The sequence below is a fragment of the Sinocyclocheilus rhinocerous genome, unplaced genomic scaffold, assembly GCF_001515625.1.
Source record: "Sinocyclocheilus rhinocerous isolate Xijiao unplaced genomic scaffold, SAMN03320098_v1.1 scaffold468, whole genome shotgun sequence".
NCBI lineage: Eukaryota > Metazoa > Chordata > Actinopteri > Cypriniformes > Cyprinidae > Sinocyclocheilus > Sinocyclocheilus rhinocerous.
Genome location: NW_015635305.1, coordinates 1,187,708 through 1,209,308, shown reverse-complemented (window position 1 = coordinate 1,209,308; position 21,601 = coordinate 1,187,708). Strand labels below are relative to the sequence as shown.

The 21,601-nt window shown below is 37.1% G+C and overlaps 1 protein-coding gene across 1 annotated transcript in view; it reads left to right on the top strand.

The window, feature by feature from the left end:
* The window catches only part of pdzd2 (PDZ domain containing 2), a 76,686-nt gene that overhangs the window by 4,441 nt on the left and 50,644 nt on the right, over nucleotides 1–21,601 (top strand). Inside the window, exon 2 of the mRNA XM_016561100.1 lies at nucleotides 11,442–12,339. Within this exon, the coding sequence (XP_016416586.1) occupies nucleotides 11,834–12,339 (506 nt within the window). The 5' untranslated portion in view covers nucleotides 11,442–11,833. The remainder of the gene's footprint in view (nucleotides 1–11,441; nucleotides 12,340–21,601) is intronic.

The following is a 21,601-nucleotide window of genomic DNA, read 5'->3' as shown; positions in this document are numbered from 1 at the left end:
TCTGTGCCTGCATTAGCTGTGTTTTAATGCATCTCTGTACATCCATTTGTGCATGTTACCGTTTGGCTGACAGTTATATGCTCCGTTTGAAGCGTTCACTTGTGTGAGTAAGTCTCCTCCCTTTGTGTCTGTTTCTGCTGAGGTGGGAGAATTACACACTGTTGTCAGTCATGGCAGTCAGTGTTTAGACCTCACATTACCATTGTACCATTGTTCTCATACCTCTGGGAAAAGCAAAAATATCCAGTGATCTAATGTACACAATGACCTGTTTCTTATTGTGTACATTAAATGCAACATGCACTTTCAGAGGTACCATATAAGGTAAGAAACAAGACGTAAGCTGACCATGATGGTCAAACTTCTGAATAAGATCCATATTGACTCATATTTTCATGTCATATTCTCAAATTCCCAGTTATGTTTATATGAAAATTGAAAAATATCCAAGCCAGAAGCCTTAACTATTAGTGCCAGTCTGACATTGTAAATTTGGAGGCATTTATTCATCATCCATCTTAAAGGTTATCGGCTATCATGTGATCCTTTTTTATTTGCATAGTTTCAAATTCATATGACAGTAATTATTTTGTGCCCTGTAAAGTCCACAATGCATTAGAATGCTGCTGACCTGCTTGGTTTCTCCATAGTCACTATGGTAGCTATCTATCATGAAAAGACCACATTTTTTCTTCTTAATGCTTCATACATTAAATATCTTATCACGCATGAACCCTCAGCAGCAGCCTAGTGCACTAAAGCAGAGTGGTGGTCCTGGAAAAAGTGAACAGCAGTGTGTATAGTCTAAAAAAAAACCCGTAATGGTGCGTCTCAGAGAGAATGGGGAGACTGGAAGCAGGGGAGTGTCAGTGGGTTGTGGTACAGTTGTTGTTTTTGGGTTAAGCTGCACAGCATCTGGCACACCTCCCAACAGCAATGCATGGCACATCCAGTGGGGAGACCACAGGACTGAACCAACCCACCCCCTCTAGATCAAATTCTCTTCTGGAGGATTACATCTGTACATCTCATGCTGCACTGTTAAACAAAGAGTAAGGAAGGACAGCCCATCTCATAGAAAAGATTGCAGCTTCTGGATGTGATGTAGAGCATTCCAAATATTTGTCTTTGTATGGTTGACATTAGGTGGTTTACATAAATTTTGCCTGTGTGGCTATCTGTTTAACGAATGATGGTCAAAGTTCAGAGATGAATGGAGACACATTTGAATGGATCTCTGCTTGTATGAAATTGAAATATTTTTTTCTCTTATAAAAATGGATGTGCATAAGAAACTATAGCAGACTATTAACATTTCCAAGGATGCGCACAGAGTTTGAACACTTAAAGCAGTGTTGGCATCGCTAAAGTCATTTTTTTTCTGTATTTTTATGAATTTCTAGTTTGAACATCTACTAAACCATACTTTTATTTCACCCTTGTGCAAGTGCATGTTGTTCTCTTTTTCTCTCTCTCCCTGTCAGTCTTACAGGAGAACTGTTTCTCATTTTATGTCCTGTTTAATTTATGTTTAATTGATTAGTTCCCATCAACCAAGCATGGTAGTGCCACTTTTAGCAAACCTCACTCAGCACAACTGCAGTTGGAACTTAGGAAGCTAGTTGTTTTCTTTGGGTCATCTCAAGTGCATGACTTTGCTTGAGTCTAATGTAATTTTGAATGTAGTTGCAGACTGAACAAATGAGCGGCTATATGTGGGTCAAAGACATTAAGATGTCCGCATCAAAAGAAATTTACAAAAGTGATTATATGTCCATAGAAAGCACATTAAATGTAAGTAAAGTGTCTACTTTTAAGGTTTCAAATAAGTTTTTGGAGAATAAAATGTCAAAATTTGGTTGAAATAATGTTACGTTGTCATTCAGTGTAACACAATATTTATGTAAAAATTCAAACAACATGCTTATTATGACTTGTACATATTAAAATATATAAAAGAATAAGGAAGCATATTAAATTTTATTGTGTTTTAAATGAGTAAAAAATTCTAACTGACAAATGGGCAAAACCTAGGATAGTGGCAAATTTAAAAAATTTAAAATTACAACTAATTAGTATTTGGGGTGAAAGTAATTAGTCTTTTAATATGTCATAAATTGATTTTTGTTGTAAATATGCCTGACAAGTTTGTTACACTGAATGACATTTTAGTGGGTCTCTTCTGTAAATCAGGGAAAAATGTATGATATTTATTTTTTGCTCAGAAAAACAAAAACAAAATTGCAATTAAATTTAACAGAATTTTTTTTATTTTTTGGGGGGAAAAACAACAACAATTTAAAGCAGTATTACACTTATTGTTTTTATGCTTAAACCCTTTTTCGTCTTTGACCCATGTACAGATATCAGGCAGAGTACTTGTGAGTAAAAGTACACAATTTAGTTTTGTGTGTATGTGTGTATTTGTGTTATACACGTCCATCTTAGTTCCTATGCACTAATAACCTTAGTCTCATTTGTTATTCAATGTTTATTGTCAAGTTTAACATTATAATAACCAGGCAAAATCCCAGAACACATAAAATAGTTAGCCATTTTTGCCAGACAGTGTCAGATGGGTTAATGTAAACCTGGCCAGATCTGAAAGGTTTATCTTGACTTATTATGTCACATCTTGTGCACCCACTAATACCTGTCTTGCTTCCCTAACCCCTCTGAAAAGAATGGAGATGACTCCTACTTTGTCTGGTCTAGACTTCATTCAGCTCTTGACTTGTGAAAAGACCATTACAGAGTTTTTACAGACCTAACAGAGCTCGTTTGGTAGTAAATGTATAGCATTCAAATGCTGTGATGTGTTGTGGTTAACTTATTTACACTGTAAATTCTTGGCATTTCAACAATCATGTTGTGTGTTTTCCATGAGTTTTTTTAGGATCAGATTCAGAACTTCAGCGATGCCAGATCACTACCGATCCAAACAAGTGTGCAGAAAGGTCTGAAAGTGATTGTGATTCAGTTTGATTCATTTGGACAGTTCACTAATGCACTGAATCATTTGTAGTGGTTAACCTACAACCCATTGTTAACAACTTAATTCGCATCTACTTGTATCGTTTAGTATTACATTAGAGTTTCAAAATATGGGGACACATTGTTTAATTGGGCTGTTTGTACCCCAGTATGAAAGGCTAGAAACGCCCCTGGTTTCCAGTGTTACCTTATGGCAAGTAAGTAGGGCTGCACAATTAATCGAATTTCTAATCGCGATTACAATTATGGATGCCACAATTACGTAACCGTTCAAAGCGGCAATTAATCGTTCAAAGTCCACTTATGTTATTCTGTGTGCGTAAGATGTGTTTTTTTCTTTCTACATGTTATCTTAAGGGTTTTTCCCATTATTTAAATTTTAGTTTTAGTATAACATTATTATACCATTCATATTTTAACTTTTTTATAATTTAAAGAAGAAACTATTCCGATGTTTAGTTGACATTTGAGGCTTAATACTATAGAAAAGCACAACGTTTTTCAGTTAGAGTGTTTTCAGCTTGTTTATTTTCATATAAAAGTACGGCATGCAGCATGCAATATGGCAACATCATTCAATGTAAATTGTAATAATCGTAATTAATAATCACAATTACAATTTCAAGGGAATAATCGACAATTATGATTTTTGTCATAATCGTGCAGCCCTACAAGTAAGTGAATTGCCTTTTCTTTTTTTGGGTGTTTGAATGTTTTATCCTAAGTGAAAAACATAAACCTAACACCACTTTCAATTCTTCAACTCTTCAAAACTTTCAATTCTCTCCTCTGTCCCCCTCCACCACCTCCCACCACTTCTATAACAGCTGAGGATTTTGCCACATTCTTCACAGACAAAACTAGTACAATCAGTAGTCAATTCTCAGCCCCCCACACACAGGACTTCAAACCAACCACACCCACTACTAAAACTCCCATCTTCTCCTTCTGTCCCCTCACTGAGGCAGAAGTATCAAAACTTCTCCTCTCCAGCCATCCTACAACATGCCCTCTGGACCCAATCCCCTCACACCTTCTCCAAGCAATCTCTCCTACACTTTTACCACCACTCACACATATCATCAACACATCTCTCCTCACAGGCACTTTCCCCACTTTATTCAAGCAGGCTCGGGTAACCCCACTGCTCAAAAAACCTACATTAAACACTTCACTTACAGATAGCTACAGACCTGTCTCTCTCCTTCCATTACCCTTTAATTACCCATGTATGTACCCTTCTTGTCCAGGCCCTTGTCATCTCTAGGCTGGACTACTGCAATGTTCTTCTGGCTGGACTTCCATCAAGCACAATCAAACCTCTACAATGATTCAGAATGCAGCGGCACGACTGGTCTTTAACGAGCCCAAAAGAGCCCATGTTATACCTCTCTTTATCTCCTTGCACTGGCTACCGGTTGAGGCTCGCATCAAGTTCAAGACATTGATGCTTGCATATAGAACAGCCACAGGCTCAGCACCCGCCTACTTCCACTCACTACTACGAATCTACATCCCCTCCAGAAGTCTGAGATCCGCTAGTGAGCGACGCCTCGTGGTACCATCACAGAGAGGCTCAAAATCACTTTCCAGAACATTCTCGTTCACCGTTCCTGGCTGGTGGAATGATCTTCCCACCCCTATCCGGAATGCTGAATCCCTGACAATTTTCAAGCGACAGCTGAAAACTCATCTCTTTAAACACTACTTGACATCATAAAAAAAAAAACTAAAAAACAAAAAAACTTTTTCTTTCTCTTTATTTATTCCTTCCCTTTTCTAGCTTGTACTTATTTGAACAATGCCTAAAACTTGGTATTTCAAGCACTTCCTGTGTCTGTTTGCCTCTTTAAGAAGAATCGCTTTATGTATTCCCCAATTGTAAGTCGCTTTGGATAAAAGCGTCGGCAAAATGACTAAATGTAAATGTAAATGTAACACTACCACTATCCAGTCATATATGTTTTTTTTTATTTTTTAGAACTGATCAAAGACTAAAAACAACATAAAAAAAAAAACTCTTAAAACCAGATGTATTACCAATAAAGGGCTCAAAAATAATCAGATTTAGAGCTTCCATTGAAAATCCTTCCATTCATTACTGCCCTATTTCAGTTCGTATTGGCATCATTGTAAATCACATTGAAAACACCCATTCATTTGTGAATGGCCATCACTATATTGGTCTTTATGGCAAGTATGGGTACTTGATGAATTGTACCCTGTCTAGGGTTTCATTTACATATTAGAGCCCCCTGTAAGTGCATTTCATTGTCCTCAATGAGAACGGAGAGTGCATGAATGAATCTGAATGAGGGGGTCTCACTCCTACAGTGGCTCACCTCTGACATCTGTGCCCACCCCCCACGGCCTTCTCTCACATTCGGCTGGGAAGTGCCCCCTCCTGTTTTAGTTCTTTCACTTCTTTTGCACCGTAAGTGTTTCACAACATTTGAATACTTTAAGTGGCAAGTTTGTTTGTGTTAATGCTTAAAGTCAAGCCTTTAAATGCCAAAATCTGTTTAACTTTGTTGGGCGTTTGTTTGGAGAATCCTTCCCTAGAGGTGACCTCACTAATAACTGACAACCATATGCTCAGCTAGACTACAAATATGGCTCTGTTATGCAGTTTTGGCTTTTTTTAAGCAACTAAAAATAGTATGTTGGCAAGCAGATAAATGTTTCTGTATGTTTAGGTAAAAAAGCAGTTATCAAAGCATTTCAGTAGGATATTATGATCTTGAAGTCAAACTCTTTCCTTGAACGGCTTGGTTACTGTAAGCGTACCCTTCTGAACGACTGACAAAGGCACGTTTTGAAAACACCTGTCAAGACTTTCTGGAAAAATCCAAAGATGTTTGTGTTAGTGAGACTGAATTGCTATTTTGGGCTGTAAACCACAAAGTCCTTGTTGACTCGTGAGATGTGAAGAACATTTCTTACTCTGTTTTGTAGCTGAGAGTCAGACAGGCGTTCTTCATATGTTCGCTGACAGGACTGAATGAGCTGGCAGGTGTGTGGAAGGTTCCAGACTGGATGACTCCAGATACTGCTACCTTATGTTAAAATACGAGTAAAACCAATGAACACAGACAGTAGCACAGCACATGGTGCCTGATGCATAACATTATTCTGATGCAGCTGTATTCTATTAGTGTTTTATTAGTCATTAAAAAGGCAAATAGTGGGCTACCAGTTAGAGTGGGTTAGTGTTTATTCTTATAACCCCTTACTTGTTTTAATTGATAGTCCTGTTTAGTTTGATTATGAAAGAGGACTTTAATCCAAAAACAATTCAAAGTCATTCTTGATATTTAAAGCAATCATTATACCATACTTAACAGAGAATGAATAGGTCTTTTACTGAATTTTTATCTAAACGTTAGTTTTTTTTGTTTTTTTTTAAGTACTGTAAAATATTTTAAAATATAATTTTAAAATACATAATTTTTCTATTTTAATATATTTTAAAATGTAATTTATTCCTGTGTTGGCAAAGCTGAATTTTCAGCAGCCTTTACTTCAGTGTCACATGATCCTTCAGAAACCATTCTAATATGCTGATTTGGTGCTATAATAAGAAATATTATTATTATTATTATTATTATTATCAATGTTGAAATCAGTTGTGCAGCTGAATATTTGAATGGAAACCATAATACTTATGTTAAAAATCATATTATTATTAAGTTATTTAATGTTAGTATGTGAAATTAAATGTGACCCTGGACCACAAAAAGTCGCACGGGTATATTTGTAGCAATAGCCAACAATACATAGTATGGGTCAAAATGATCGATTTTTCTTTTATGCCAAAAATCATTAGGATATTAAGTAAAGATCATGTTCCATGAAGATATTTTGTAAATTTCCTACCGTAAATATATCAAAACGTAATTTTTGATTAGTAATATGCATTGCTAAGGATTTATTTAGGACAACTTTAAAGACGATTTTCTCAATTTTTTTTTTTTTTTTTTTTTTGCACCCTTAGATTCCAGATTTTCAAATAGTTGTATCTCAGCCAAATATTGTTCTATCCTAACAAACCGTACATCAATGGAAAGCTTATTTATTCAGGTTTTGTGGTCCAAGGTCACAAATAGCATCTAGAGGTCGACTGATACCGATAGCTAGGTTGGACCACACTGGCCGATACTGATTAATCAACCGATAGTTTTTAAAATGGATATTAGCATCCATTTCTTTTCTCAGTCAAACAGTATGATTGTAGCCACAAGGCTTTAGGATGAGTTAAAATGGGGGTTCAGTAATCTGTGGCCATATGGCCTGGAGGAAGGAGGGAGGTGTTGGATAGGAAAGGGAAATAAAGGTTGGTAAACAAATACTTCCAACACTCATCAGACAGTGACATTAGCCCTGTTCAAATCTTCTGTTTGCCCTGTTGTTGTTTTGGATTTTTTTTCTGCTAAACATAAATCAAATGTACTTTTAAGCTTACTGAATTCCAGGCTGACTTTACTAAAGACCTTAGAGAAAGGTCACACAAATGTGGCGAGTTTACTGAAGTGTTTACGGTGCGACAAACCCAAGTACATAATTGTAATGGTACCTAATTTAATGAGACTGATAAAACACATGTTGTGTCTGCAAACAGGGATGGGCTTTAAAGGGGTCATATGATGCGATTTCAAGTTTTCCTTTCTCTTTGGAGTGTTACAAGCTGATTGTGCATAGATAAGATCCCTGAAGTTGCAAAGACTAAAGTCTCGATGAGCTTTGTAAAAATCGACGCGTTTCAGAAAGTTGGGGCATAGAGGAGAAACAATAATGTATGGTATGTAGAAAATAATGTGTTTTTTGAACCTTAAACCACATAAACACATTTCATTACACCAAATACACAAAATAATGTTCTTTTTAGCAACGGCATATGACCCCTTTAATTTTGTGTGTTGCTTGCCATTTCTTTGTAATTATTTATGTAATTTACCAGCAATTTCTGAGTGACAATTGTAAAAGTAAATCCTACACCATTTTTTCCCCCCCACTGGATACTCCTCCTCTTCACCTGCAGCCCTCCCCCCTACATTTTGGTCAGTTGTGGGTAACCCCTCCACCCGCTGTCCAGGATTAGAGCTCCATAACCTGAGTAGATTAGATTGCCCTTAATGTTGTCCATCTGCATTTGCATTATTAACAAACCGCACTGGGCAGATTTCTTCTAGACTCAACCTGCTTCCCTTTCAATGTGCTACGTCTTCTCAAATAAGGATTTATCTATTTATCGGTCACCAGTTACTGACCCAGTTTCTTGTAGACACTTTAAAGCTACAATTTGTTGCTCTATTAACCAGTCTTTGTTGGCGATCTGACAGTAGCGTGTGTGAACTAGGGTACAATCACACAACCACACTGTATCCTGTACTTCTAGTGCCTCATTAACTAAAAAAAACATACTTTTTAGCATTTCAAATAGCTCAGTCCCATGAATAGATGTTGTTGAGTAAGATCTATTTATTTTGGCAACTCAAATATTTTTGTCAATAGTGATACCCATCACTTAAGTTATAAAGAATCCCATTTATCAGATCAAAGAAGAGATGAAGTCCACCACATAATCGATGGCTGTAGATTATAAAGCACTGTCGTGGGCTTGAGGGCAGAACCTCATGCTGGAGTGAACCCGTTTACGGCTGCTCTCAGCAAGACCTCTGTGATTAGTGGCAGTACGGCGCTTCTTTAGAAAACTCAAGTTAATTCATGTTTCCACAATTGGCATCCAACTTTATTATTTGTCAGTCAGTGTTCTCCGACCGCAGCGTTCATTTCTTGAGATATTCCTCTTTTTTTCAGGAATCACTTCATGGCGTGAGCTTGTTTGATTTGTATGTCTAGTGTGCGTATGCAAATTAAATAAAGGAAAGTTTCAGGATGAACACATCCACGTCCATGATAAACACTTCTATTAAATGACGAGAGAGCTCAGTAATGTGATCCTAATGGATAAAACAAAGAGGAGTTGAAAGACCACCCTCACAGAGTGAAAAATTCTGTTGGACTCTGGAGTTGGAATGTTTCTCTTTGAAATATTCTCTCATTTCTTTCTTTTTATTATGAATGTATTTACAGAGCTCTGAACTCGGGCAGTTTAGCTTCCATTATGTCATTGTTTGGCTAAGCTGGAGAAGTGTTTTGTTCTAGTATAATCGAAACAAAATTACTGTTTTAATTAATCTAAGAGACCCAAGCGCAGACTTTAATGGTCATTATTAGCCATATAAGACATCTTTAATCTTTTTTTATTGTTCTTTTTTAAAACCTATGCCTGACAGGCCTGATCATCATATTTTGTGTTAATATGAAACATGTTTTAATATGAAAGGGTGTTTTATTCTAACCTTGTGGAAATTATGGTTTTACAGCAATAATAATCCAGTACTGATCGCATTTTTCGTTTTTACTAGTGACACATGGTTTCCTTGTCACACTATCAAATGCAGTGCTTTTATTATTGTGTCTCTGCAGTGGATAAAGCCAAGTACATAATGCCTATGTAATGAATATCAAAGAAAAAGTGTCCTCTTTAGCTTTAATCCCTCTTTATGGGTCTTTAATATGGGTAAGTTCAATGGAGAACACAACAGCTTTCTTTCTTTATCATGAGGCTGTTCATGGGGATGTTGTCGTTGGCAGAAGCTCTTCTCAGTGTCAATGGCTTAAGAATGTTTGCAGACACTTTTCTGTCACTGGACTGGGGGAAGTAGCTCCTGATGATTAACATTAATTTTAAATAAACATTTCCCCCCCAAATTCAGCACCAAAATCGGCATATTAGAATGATTTCTGATGAATAATGTGACACTGAAGACTGGAGCAAACATCTTATTTAATGCGTGCCAGTGTTTTATATATCTGCATTTGCTTTGTTAAAGAAGTTGTTCTTATGTGAGGAACAAAAACATCAATAATCATGAATGACATGATGGCAGAAATATAAACACTTGAACTGGCCATTCAGCGACTCAACCAAAGAGAAAATGGGAGGTCATTGTGTTTGTAAGTGGCACAAGGGAGGGGTGAGACTAATCCTATTACACGTGGGTCTTTTCAGAGGGTAAGTCTGGGGTCTGCAGACCTTCTGTGTCACTGTGACAGCATACCACGGCGAGGGGCATAGCCTCTATGTGCTTAAATGGAGTAAGGAATAAATCTCATAAAATGAAAAGGTAGGAGGAAGATGTTGATAAATGTGTGATATTTTTTTTTTTCAGAGGGTAAGTCTGGGGTCTGCAGACCTTCTGTGTCACTGTGACAGCATACCACGGCGAGGGGCATAGCCTCTATGTGCTTAAATGGAGTAAGGAATAAATCTCATAAAATGTGAAAAGGTAGGAGGAAGATGTTGATAAATGTGTGATATTTTTTTATTTTTAAGTAATCTAGTAAATTGTAGGAAACTGTTGTAGTGTATGTAAGGACATCTCTTAACAGACAAATAAGTGTGTCACATTCCTGTGGAAAGACAATACAGAAACAAAATTCCTGTTTTCATATGCAATATTGCAATTTTGCTTTCGTTACTCATATTTTCACTGACAGGATTGCATATTGCATGTCTAGTTGATGATAGAAATGTTTTAGAATTACCATTTATAAATTACATGTGACTTATTGAGGTTAAACTCTTGAAAGTGGTGGGTGGCTTCTGTCTTCTGGTATTGGCTGTCTTTTTACTCTTCTAGTCTGATCCATATGACTTCAGCTGACAGTTGGTTATATTGTTTATATAGCTGTGCTAAGTGATCTTCTCACAGATTTTTTTCCTCATAATGGACGTTAATGTAAAGTTGATATATTGTTACACATAAATGCTCCATTATCTCGCTGAAAGATTTTGATCACATATGGGAGCCCTAGTAGATTGTGTGATGCTCACAGAAGCCAAAATCGTGTTATTTTGAGCAAAACCCCAGAGTAGCAATTTGCTTGTGGTCTTTGTCTACAGCATGTACTTAAATATGCCAGAAATATGGTCTGCAAGTCCAAGAGTTTGAGCTACACCATCACAACATCTGGCTGGCAGCTTCAACGTTTATTGTCAGGTTACATTCCACGAGGTTAAGGTGAATAAGAACTGAAAGGAAGTTTGCTTTTCCTTTCTATCTGCTCACCTTGCATTGAAAAATCTCAACCGCATTGATTTTGCCCCAACTGAATGTCTGTATAAACAGCCAAATGACACATCTGTAAAAAGCCCATAAGACTATTATTGGAACCTTTTCCAGTTCATGAATTCTGTCAGTCAAATAAAACGGCTGGTATATATAGGAAGCTTTCTTTGTTGTCATACTTAACGCCAATTTCTGTTCCTGTCCGTACTGTGGTTGAGTAGCAAATGAGCCATGACTGCAGCGCTTTAACATGAGTTCATGCTTGCTGACTTGCTTTGTAATGTCATTTCTATTTATTTTCTTTCTGATTAGGTGGACGTCTGTGGCGCCTGTGAGTCAGGATAGATCTCGACTCCCAACGATCCACTATTTTCCACTTTAATGGTGTTGGAAATCAGATTTGGCACACACCAAGATGACCCGCTAATGGCACACGTTCTCTTGTTACCCCTCAAAGCATAAACGTGCCCTACTTCCTCAATCTCTGCGCTTTCCTTTTGTTTCTGCGGATGACATCATGGCGCTCTGTGGTCTAAGTGTATTATCGATGGACGGCAGCGCTCTGGATCTGAAGTCTGTGAGGTCACCGTGTCATTTCGAGAGGAATGTGAAGCCATTCTAATGCGTCTTATTACAGCCACCACTGGAGAGCCTTGACTCAACATGCAGGGGCGGCCCAGGCAGGCCCAGCAGCAACAGCTAGGATGCCTATCACCCAAGAAAATGCCCTGAGCCATCTACATCTGCTGGAGAACTGGCTCTGGGCACGAGAAAAGGACAGAGATGAGGGCAATGAGCCTCAGATGAGCACAGGCAGTGTTTGCAAGGCTGCCATCCGCAAGCTTGTGGAATACATCCAGCTAAACTTTGCTGAAGTTGAGAGTCCTCTGTACAGTAGCAGCCAATTCAGAGAGGAAATCGATGCTGAGGTGAGGGCAGTCTACCTGAACAAGTCTGAGGAAGATGGACCGGAGTTTGGGCTCAGCTTTGGAAATATTCCCATTTTTGGAGACCCCGAGGGGAAGAAGAAAGGGGTCAGGAGGAGGCGCAGGAAGGGCGATAAAGGCCCTGTCTTGGATGTCGGGTGCATTTGGGTGACTGAAGTGAAAAAGAACAGCCCAGCGGCCCGTTGTGGAGATATCAAACTGCGGGATGAGCTTCTGTCACTGAACGGACAGTTGATGGTTGGGGTCGATGTCACAGGAGCCAGGTAAGATGTCTGGATTTGTTTACAGTCACCATACAATGACGTGAGCTATATGTCATATTCTGGCTTTTAAAGGGATAATTCACCCAAAAATTTAAATTCTAATTTAAAGTCATTAGTTACTTATGCTCATGTTGTTCCAAACCCGTAAGACCTTTGTTCATCTGTAGAACACAAATTAAGATATTTTTGATGAAATCCGAGAGCTTTCTGACCCTCCACAGACAGCAACGCAACTGACACATTCAAGGCCCAGAAATGTAGTAAGGACATTGTTTAAATAGTCCATGTGACAGCAGTAGGGATGGGCGATATCTTATCGTTTGCGATATACCAGTAAAAATTCTCCACACAATAAGAATTCGTCTTCCCACGATAATAACGATAAAGTCTAGTTGTTGACATATTTCTGTGTCTCCACTGTGTGGAGTGACGTGAAGGAAGGCGGACGTGAAATTGAGCAGCTCCTTCTACAATCTGGAACAGGTTTAGATAGGGCTGTACAGTGCGACAAAAATTACAGCGATCACTGGATACCTCTGTCCATATTAGGGATTTCCTGGAACATTACTTCTACTATGCATATGTGGAGTTTCTGCGCAAGGGCGCCCTCCGGCTTCCAGTATGAATTAAACAGTCATTACATTATGTACTCAGTAATGCTCACAACACCCTATTTTGGGTAAAAATAGGAAAGATAATACTTTTCTCTAAAGAAACGGGATTCCCTAAATTATCGTCATTGATATAGTTATCGCAATAAATATCAGAAATTATCGTGATACATTTTTAAGCCCATATCGCCCATCCCTAGACAGCACACACAAAGTAACTTTATGTGAACACATGTGAAATTTATAGATGCATACTGCGGTAGAAAAAAAGATATTTACAAAATGATTTGACTGAAAATAATTGACTTTGAAAATATGAGACTGACCGGCCGGTCACCGAGCCGGGCCGATCATGCGAAAAACCGGCCGATTCCGATCACTGGGTGCATCTCTAGTTATGAACGAATTAAACGCATTTGTCCATGTTTCACTCTGTCTTGGATCGCGCTCGCGGAAAGCGCTTGAGAAACAGGTCACAGTCTCTTCCGTGTAGGGCTGGGCGATATAGCTAAAAAATTTATCAACGATATAATGTTTCATATCGTTCGGTGTCGATAATTATTGACATTTTTATAACCTTTTTTAAAACAAAGAGCAATAGAATTATTATTTTTTTATTTAACCACTGTATTTTTTAATTAACCCAATTAATTGAGACAAACAACAAATATTTTTTTTTTCAGCATGTGGTCGTGTTTGTGTGTGCTGTCTGCGTTACTCATAGCATGTGCCTATATCGTGCACTATATCGAACATTTTTTTATATTGTTATCGAAGAAGGTGTACCGTCGATAAATATCGATACCGTTTTATCGCCCAGGCCTACTTCTGCGGCTCGGTACTCTTTCAACTTATTTTTTTAGTCTCGAGCAAGACTGTACGACATTCACATTACATTATTCGACAGCGCACCGCATTAAAAGAAATTATCATGTTTTCATGACCGGTGGCCAAATTCAAAAACGAAACTAAAATTATATAATCTTTGAGAGCAAGGGGGCCCCCTGGAGTTTCGGGGGCCCTACGCAGCTTGCGTATTTTGCGTATAGGGAGGATCGGCTCTGATAACAGCACACATAAAGAAACTCAGAAGAAACACACGGAGGTAAAAATTCAAAATGTGTAGTTTATTTATAACATGATATAGTTCAGTAACATACCAAGGGAGCTATTTTGCTGAATATTCTCACGATTGCAAATGCTACGTTGATTTTAGTTCAATAAACAAGTAATGTAGTTAGTCAAGTAGTTAAGTTACTTACATTTTAAACACAGTATTTACTGTTTTGTTCTGTTTCACCAACGAAAATAGTTCCAAACAAGGATCACAGCAGAAGTGTCGCGCATTCTCCAAGCAACACTCTGCGGTGTTTTGTTACTGAATGATTCAGCATTTTGAACGAATCAGTTGAATGAATGACTCAATGACTCACTCATTACGTGACTTACCGCCACCTACTGGTAGCTTAATATGTTGAAAAGTATGCATTTTCCCCTCAACATTTCTTATTTGTGTATTCATAAATGTATTTAAAACATTCATCTCATAACATTATTTATTGCAGTTGTAAATTTGCAGTGTAAATAATTTAATCTGACTGATAGCATTATTACAATTTATTGATAAATTGTAATAATTTGACATGAAAGGTGATGCATACATTTAAAAAGTTTAACAAATAGGCCTTTTATAATGGTAAATAAAAATATGCAGATTTTTATGTAAAAGCGGATAGAACACTGATGAAAATATTGTTTCAGAATGATTGTTTACACCACCAAAAATCTTGGTGATGTAGTAGTTTTTTGGGGATATTTTGTGCTGGAATATTGTCTGCTGATATGAAAAGTTCACTGTATATCGTAGTAATAAATATCATTTATGACAGCGATTAAATATTACATATATGTAGGCTATGTAATATAATGTGTATTTCCATTACAGGTTTAGGTCTTAAATTTCATATAAGTTGGTATTAAAAAGGTCTTAAGTCTTAAATTTCACTTGTTCATATCTATAGAAACCCTGAGTTTTCTTTGTGCACAAAACGTTTTCTCGTAGCTTCATAACATTAAGTTTGAACCACTGATGTCACATGGACAATTTTAACAATGTCCTTACTACCTTTCTGGGTCTTGAACGTTGTAGTTGCGTCGCTGTCTATGCAGTGACAGAAAGCTCTCGGATTTCATCAAAAATATCTTAATTTGTGTCCCGAAGATGAATGAAGGGTCTGACTTGTTTGGAACAACATGAGGGTGAGTAATTAATGACAGAATTTTCATTTTTGGGTGAACTATCCCTTTAACAGTTGGTTTGGTTCATAAATAAGTAAGCATAGAGCTTTTTCTGAATTTCTGATTTATAAGACATTCTGTTGATTTATTCAGTTTTTCCTGTCATTGAATCAGTTTTATATGTGAAAAAGTGTGCAGTCACTGTGCACTGAAGCAATGTTTCTACAAAGTGCATAAATGTTGGTGGTAATTAACCACAGATGAGGTAGCCTGTTTGTGACTGAACGTGTGTGAAAGACATGGTGATGGTGACAGCATTGTACATTGCCATATCGAGATCACATCTGTCGAGGATGTCAAGGTTTTAGTTTTCAAAAAGTTGACATCAAGTTTCAGAAAATCTGACTTCAGGTCATACTTCAAGAAAATGTTGTGGGTCAAAGGGGTTCAGCTGACAAAAAAATAAAAAGTTTGGGAATCTAGTTCTAGCCATCAAAATTTTCCAAATTATTAGGCACACTTAGTAATGATGTCATTGTTCTGCAAACAGAGGAAGTAACGTCAGACATTTTTTTTTATTCTAGGAAGTTTAGAAAAGTGAGTGAAATGAGTAAACATCTACATTGTACAAGTTCAATCAGTGGGATGAATGTATAGTATACAAAACCCTTTTTTGAACAGCTCCTCATCTGACTACAGTAGGTGGCAGTTTCTTGTTTAAGTATCAGGGAGATTCACAACTGGTCAGCAAGAACAGAGTCTCCTGTGTGTTAGTGTTCCCGTGTCCATGTACATCATGTCAGCATGTGTCCCACGGTTGACTGTTTTCTGCCCCAGTGTATGGTACTTGGATCGGGGCCAGCGGGTCTTTCCTTGTTTGTTTCCTCATGTTGACAGCTCTGACAGACGGCTGCATATGTCAGTGGTGTGGACAGTCTCGTGTCTGTCCGTGTTTGGCCTCCATCTGGACCGGCTGACACGCTCAGCTTTCACTGAGACCTCCAAATGTCTGCATCCAACCAAAACAAAGGATGGACCTGCACTCTGAAGTTCACCATGCTGCAGTGCCATGCCTTTTTTTGCCTTTTCCTTTCTTGGCAAACAGAACCTTGGAAAAATGTGTGACATTACCAGTTCTACTGTGTCCCATGTCACCAGTAAGTTTAAAAAACATGTTGGAATGTTTTTGGAACATTTTTCTTCATTTTAAAATACTCTCTGGCTCTCTAAAAAGAACTATTTTAGCTGCTTGTTGTTATTTCCAGACTTCTAATTCAGTTTGCAAGCCTTTTTGATTCAGAATGAGAGTATAATAACATTACAGCTAAATTATATTTTCTGTACAACCCTGATTGAATCTTGTACAGCTTTGGTTATCCTGAAAATCAGCCACTGGCACCATTGACCATTCACCCAAACAACTGTATGGTGGAATCCAGATTTTTTAAAGGGATAATTCACCCAAAAATAAGATTTAGGCATCATTTACTCACCCTGATGTCGTTTCAAACCTGTATGACTTTCTTTCTTCTGTGGAACATAAAAGGAGATATTTTGATGAATGTTTGGTAACCAAACTTGTTTTGGTGACCCTTAACTTCCATTGAAAAAAAATAACACTAAGACTATTTCTCTAAATATCTTCTTTTGTATTCACAGAAGAAAGAAAGTCATATAGCTTTGGAGCAAAGTATGGTAAGTAAATGATGAAAGAATTTTCAATTTTGGGTGAACTATCCCTTTAAAGCTCTGTGACCAAATTTTAGGGATTTGAAGAAAATTGAAACCAGAACATCTGGCGTAAATATTTTAACTGGTTAAACTAATATAGTACACACATTTATCCATTTGGCTACTACATGTCTAATAAAGCATCAAGTGCCATTAGTATATTCTTCAGATTTCTAGAGTAGAAGTCACATATCCTATACAGTCCTATATATACCCAAGATGAAGACTGCTTCCTTTTGTTCTGTGAATGTTGTGGTCTGTAAGAGTTGAATCCATCGCTGTAACTTGAGCTCTATAATTAGGAGTTGTATTGTGTGACAGAAAAATGATAGGAAGTTTTGCAGTGTTCACACAGAATCTGCTTTGGGACAACTGATTCCCGTACGGATGGACGGCAGGATACAGACAGGGACGTGGCACGTGGTTTTGACCAAGAACTGAAGTTGTCTTCACAGACACAGACATATCATTTTCTCAAGCTAAAGAAAAGCTGTTGATGTCAAGACGTCTCGGGAAACAACGGCTATATTTCTTCTTGTTATTCTGATATGGGAGCTTAGTCTGTTTCCTGTTAGTATAAGCTGCTTACCCTGTGTAAGACCTGCAAAACAAATGAATGCTTGTGGTTCTTTATTTGTAGTTTTTTGTTATGCTAATATATCTGTCTGGGATGATTTGAGATCAGGATAACTTTACTGCTAATTACTGAGGAAAAACTGGCAGGAAAGAATAATGTAAGCTGGTCTGCCTGTATGTGGACAGAATAGCTTACGTTTGGGCTAATAATTTCAAGTCATGTTTTTTTTTTAAACTGAACTCTATCCTTGCAGACAGGCTTTAAGTTTAAAACTTAGTGTCAGAGAGCAAATCTCTGAGATAAGTGTGTCTTTGTAAGATTTGTGACAATACTGGGTGGCGAGGCAAGATCTTCAATTCAAGTAATATTCCAGAAGAATTCATTTTTAGACATTAAGGGATAGTTTGCCCAAAAAATAAAATTCTGTCATCATTTACTTATTCATGTTGTTCCAAACCCATAAGCCTTTCCTTCTTCAGGGAAATGTAAAAGAACATATTTTTGTCCAGTGGAAGTCCGTGGACACTAAATCTGTTGGTTACCAACACTCTTCAAAATATCTTCTTTTATGTTCCACAAAAGAAGGAAATTCATACAGGTTTGGAACGACATGAGGGTGAATAAATGATGACAACATTTTTGGGTGAACTGTAGATTTTGTCAGTTAAAATAGACTATGTCTTTATTGAGAGAGTACATAAGAAATCATTATTATTGTAACCCCAACCTCAGTAAAGCTACAGTGATTCATGATTGATATTTTTAACATTCGGGTTGAATTTAGCAGGAAATTTTTTGTCCTTGCGTGTTTATTCAAGTTTTCAATTCAAGTTTATTTGTATAGCGCTTTTCACGATACAAATCGTTGCAAAGCAACTTTACAGCAAATTAAGTTTCTACAATATTTAGTTTATTTAGTTTATGTTTATGTCCTGTATGGTGATAGAAATGCTACTAACTTGCTCAGACAACATATTTATTAAATTTACGCTGTAGGAAGGACAACTGATGTAAAGATGTATAAACAAAACAAACTACTCTGCACATAATTTGCGCAAGCAGTTATTTTAGAATATATCTAATATGGGAATATATTCCCTGCTAAAACACCAGCATGGTTAGTGACTAACGTGTACTAGCATTCAAAAGTTTGGGGTTGGTACAATTTATTTTATGTTTTTTATTTCTTTAATTCTCACCAAGGCCACATTTATTTGATTAAACATACAATAAAACAGTTATATAACAGTAAAACAGAAATATTATTACAATTTAAAATAACAGTTTTCTAATTTTTCCTGAGACGACAAAGCTGAATTTACAAGCTTCAGTTTGAAATGCTGATTTGCTTCTCAAGAAACATTTCTTATTATTATCAATGTTAAAACAGGCTTAATATTTTTGTGGAAACTGTGATAAAAATTTTTCAGGAAAGTTCAAAAGAACAGCATTTATTAGAAATCTTTTGTTACATTATAAATGTTGTTAATGTTTTTCTGATCAATTGAATGCATCCTTGTCGAGAAAAAGCCACTAGGCTTCAGCATCAAACATCAGTCAGCCTAGAAATTCATGCTAGTCAAATCTGCTTCAGAGTGCTATCAGATCTTTACTGAAGACACCACAGACCATTTTTCTAGAGGTCTAGCCTTGCATTAGTTGTTTCCTTCCTCTCCTCACACAAACCTTTGGTTAAAGATCAGTTTAAGGGAGTTTTATGAGTGTACCTCAGGGTTATGTTTGCTCATTACTGCATTACTCTTGTTTCCTGAATCTGTAAGAGTGCAAACACTGAGAACGGTTTCAGTGGAAGGTCTGGTGTGGAGTGGAGTGGAGAGAAAAGGGTTGGACACGGTTCAAAAAGCAATGGACCGAAGCTTTCAAACACAAAAAAGAGACACATGATGGAAACTTTATTTTTCATCAAGTGCTTTTCATGTTAATGATTTCATTGCAAAATTTCTGGGCCCGAATGCAGCTCACCACAAAAAGCCTTGTCGGTTGAATGTGTCTTCTTGTAATTTTGGTCCCGCTGTATTTTTTTTTTCCTTTAACAGCCTGGCCCAGCATCTGTCTGTGGGGAGCATGGAAAATAGCTCAGTGGCACTGCTCCAGCCGGCCCATGCAAAGTGTTCTCCACGTGGTCAATGAGAGCGTATGGGAGAAAACAAGGTTAAGAACGATACACTTCCCTTGGATTCAGTGCAACAGAGATAGCTGTTCATCTTGAAAGCTAAAATCAGCTGATCTGTTGTAATATTAGCTGTATAAATTCATTTAACGGATTTTTTCCAGAGATTTAGCGATCCAGAAGCCACAAGAATCTGGGAGTCTATAGAACTGGGGTGTGAAGAAATAAAGGATTGCACAGAATGAACATTTTCCCTCCACAACTGTTTTTACAGACATATACTGTGTCAAAGTGATTAACTGTATTAGACTCTCCATCTGTCCTATCAAAACCACAACGAAACATTACACATTTGAGTTTATAAGTCTGCCTAGTTGCTGTCAGTATAAAGATCAAAGTTTTTTAGTCTGTGTTTGCTTTGAATTGATTCTCAGAGTCCTGAATTGGCAGGCCAGCTCTTTGTGGTTGGTTAAGTTGCTGCTTGGATGAATGAGAAAAAAGACTGCCATCTTTTCCCTGGCATTAACTATGTCTGAGTTAGCACTTTTCTCATAGGCAAAAGAAAGCTTTGGCTCTTTCGTTTTTAGTGAAGAGATTGGTGCCATGTTCCCACATATGGATATGAGCCTCTCAAATCAGGCACTGTGGTCTAGTTAAAACACACAGTAGAAGAATGTTCCTTGATTGAAAATAGCTTGTAATCATCAGATCAAATGTTTTGTTCTCAGTTGTTTCTTAATTATGACCGGAGGACTTCCAAGATTGTGAGCGTGTGAATAAAATATGCGTTAGAACTGTTTAAAATGCCAAGGACAAGAATTTAGTCAGACAGTTGGATGAGTCAAATAGCATAAAAACTGACAGCTGTGGTTGCCGTATAAATTTATATTTATATAGTTTGGGATCAGTAAGATTTTTAGTGTTTTATAAAGAAGTTTCGTGTGCTCATCATGCTTCTTATGCTCCTATTTTGAAAAAATGCTGTTCTTTTTAACTTTTTATTCATCAAAGAATCAAAGAAAAAAGTATTACAGGTTCCAAAAAATATTAAGCAGCACAACAGTTTCAACACTGATAATAAATCAGCATATTAGAATGATTTCTGAAGGATCATGTGGCACTGGAGTAATGGCTGATGAAAATTATATTTTAAAGTATATTATAATTGGAAACCAATATTAGAAATTGCAATAATATTTCAAAATAGTATATACAGTTGTGCTCATAAATTTACATGCCCCTTGCAGAATATGCATATTTGCATATTCTGCAAGGGGTATGTAGGCCTAACAGGGCTCCAGACTGCGAACCAAATGTGATCATTTTTTTTTCTGAGCGGTCGCACTGGCGCGACAACCGCGTTGTCCAATTCATAAGCGCTGCCATTTCTGTTGCGTTTGAGAAACAGTTCTTTTTAACTTTTTATTCATCAAAGAATCAAAGAAAAAAGTATTACAGGTTCCAAAAAATATTAAGCAGCACAACAGTTTCAACACTGATAATAAATCAGCATATTAGAATGATTTCTGAAGGATCATGTGGCACTGGAGTAATGGCTGATGAAAATTATATTTTAAAGTATATTATAATTGGAAACCAATATTAGAAATTGCAATAATATTTCAAAATAGTATATACAGTTGTGCTCATAAATTTACATGCCCCTTGCAGAATATGCATATTGGAGCCAATGTTGATTTCGCGACGCTGTTACTGCACAGTGCTGCGAGATCCAGTGAGAAGCGTTTGAATTCGCCGCACAATGATAAGGTTGCTGCGAGAGCTAGTGAGAATCATTCAAATTCTGCACAGAATTCTCTGTTATAAACAGCGCTGACATACTTCAGGAAACCAGAAGCGATAACGCTAACCTGTTGTGGTAGAAATAATCGAATGCATTACATTATTCATTTCAGGGTTTGTACAACCTTTTGAGAGAGAAATTCAAGCACTTTTCAATGACTTTCAAGCATT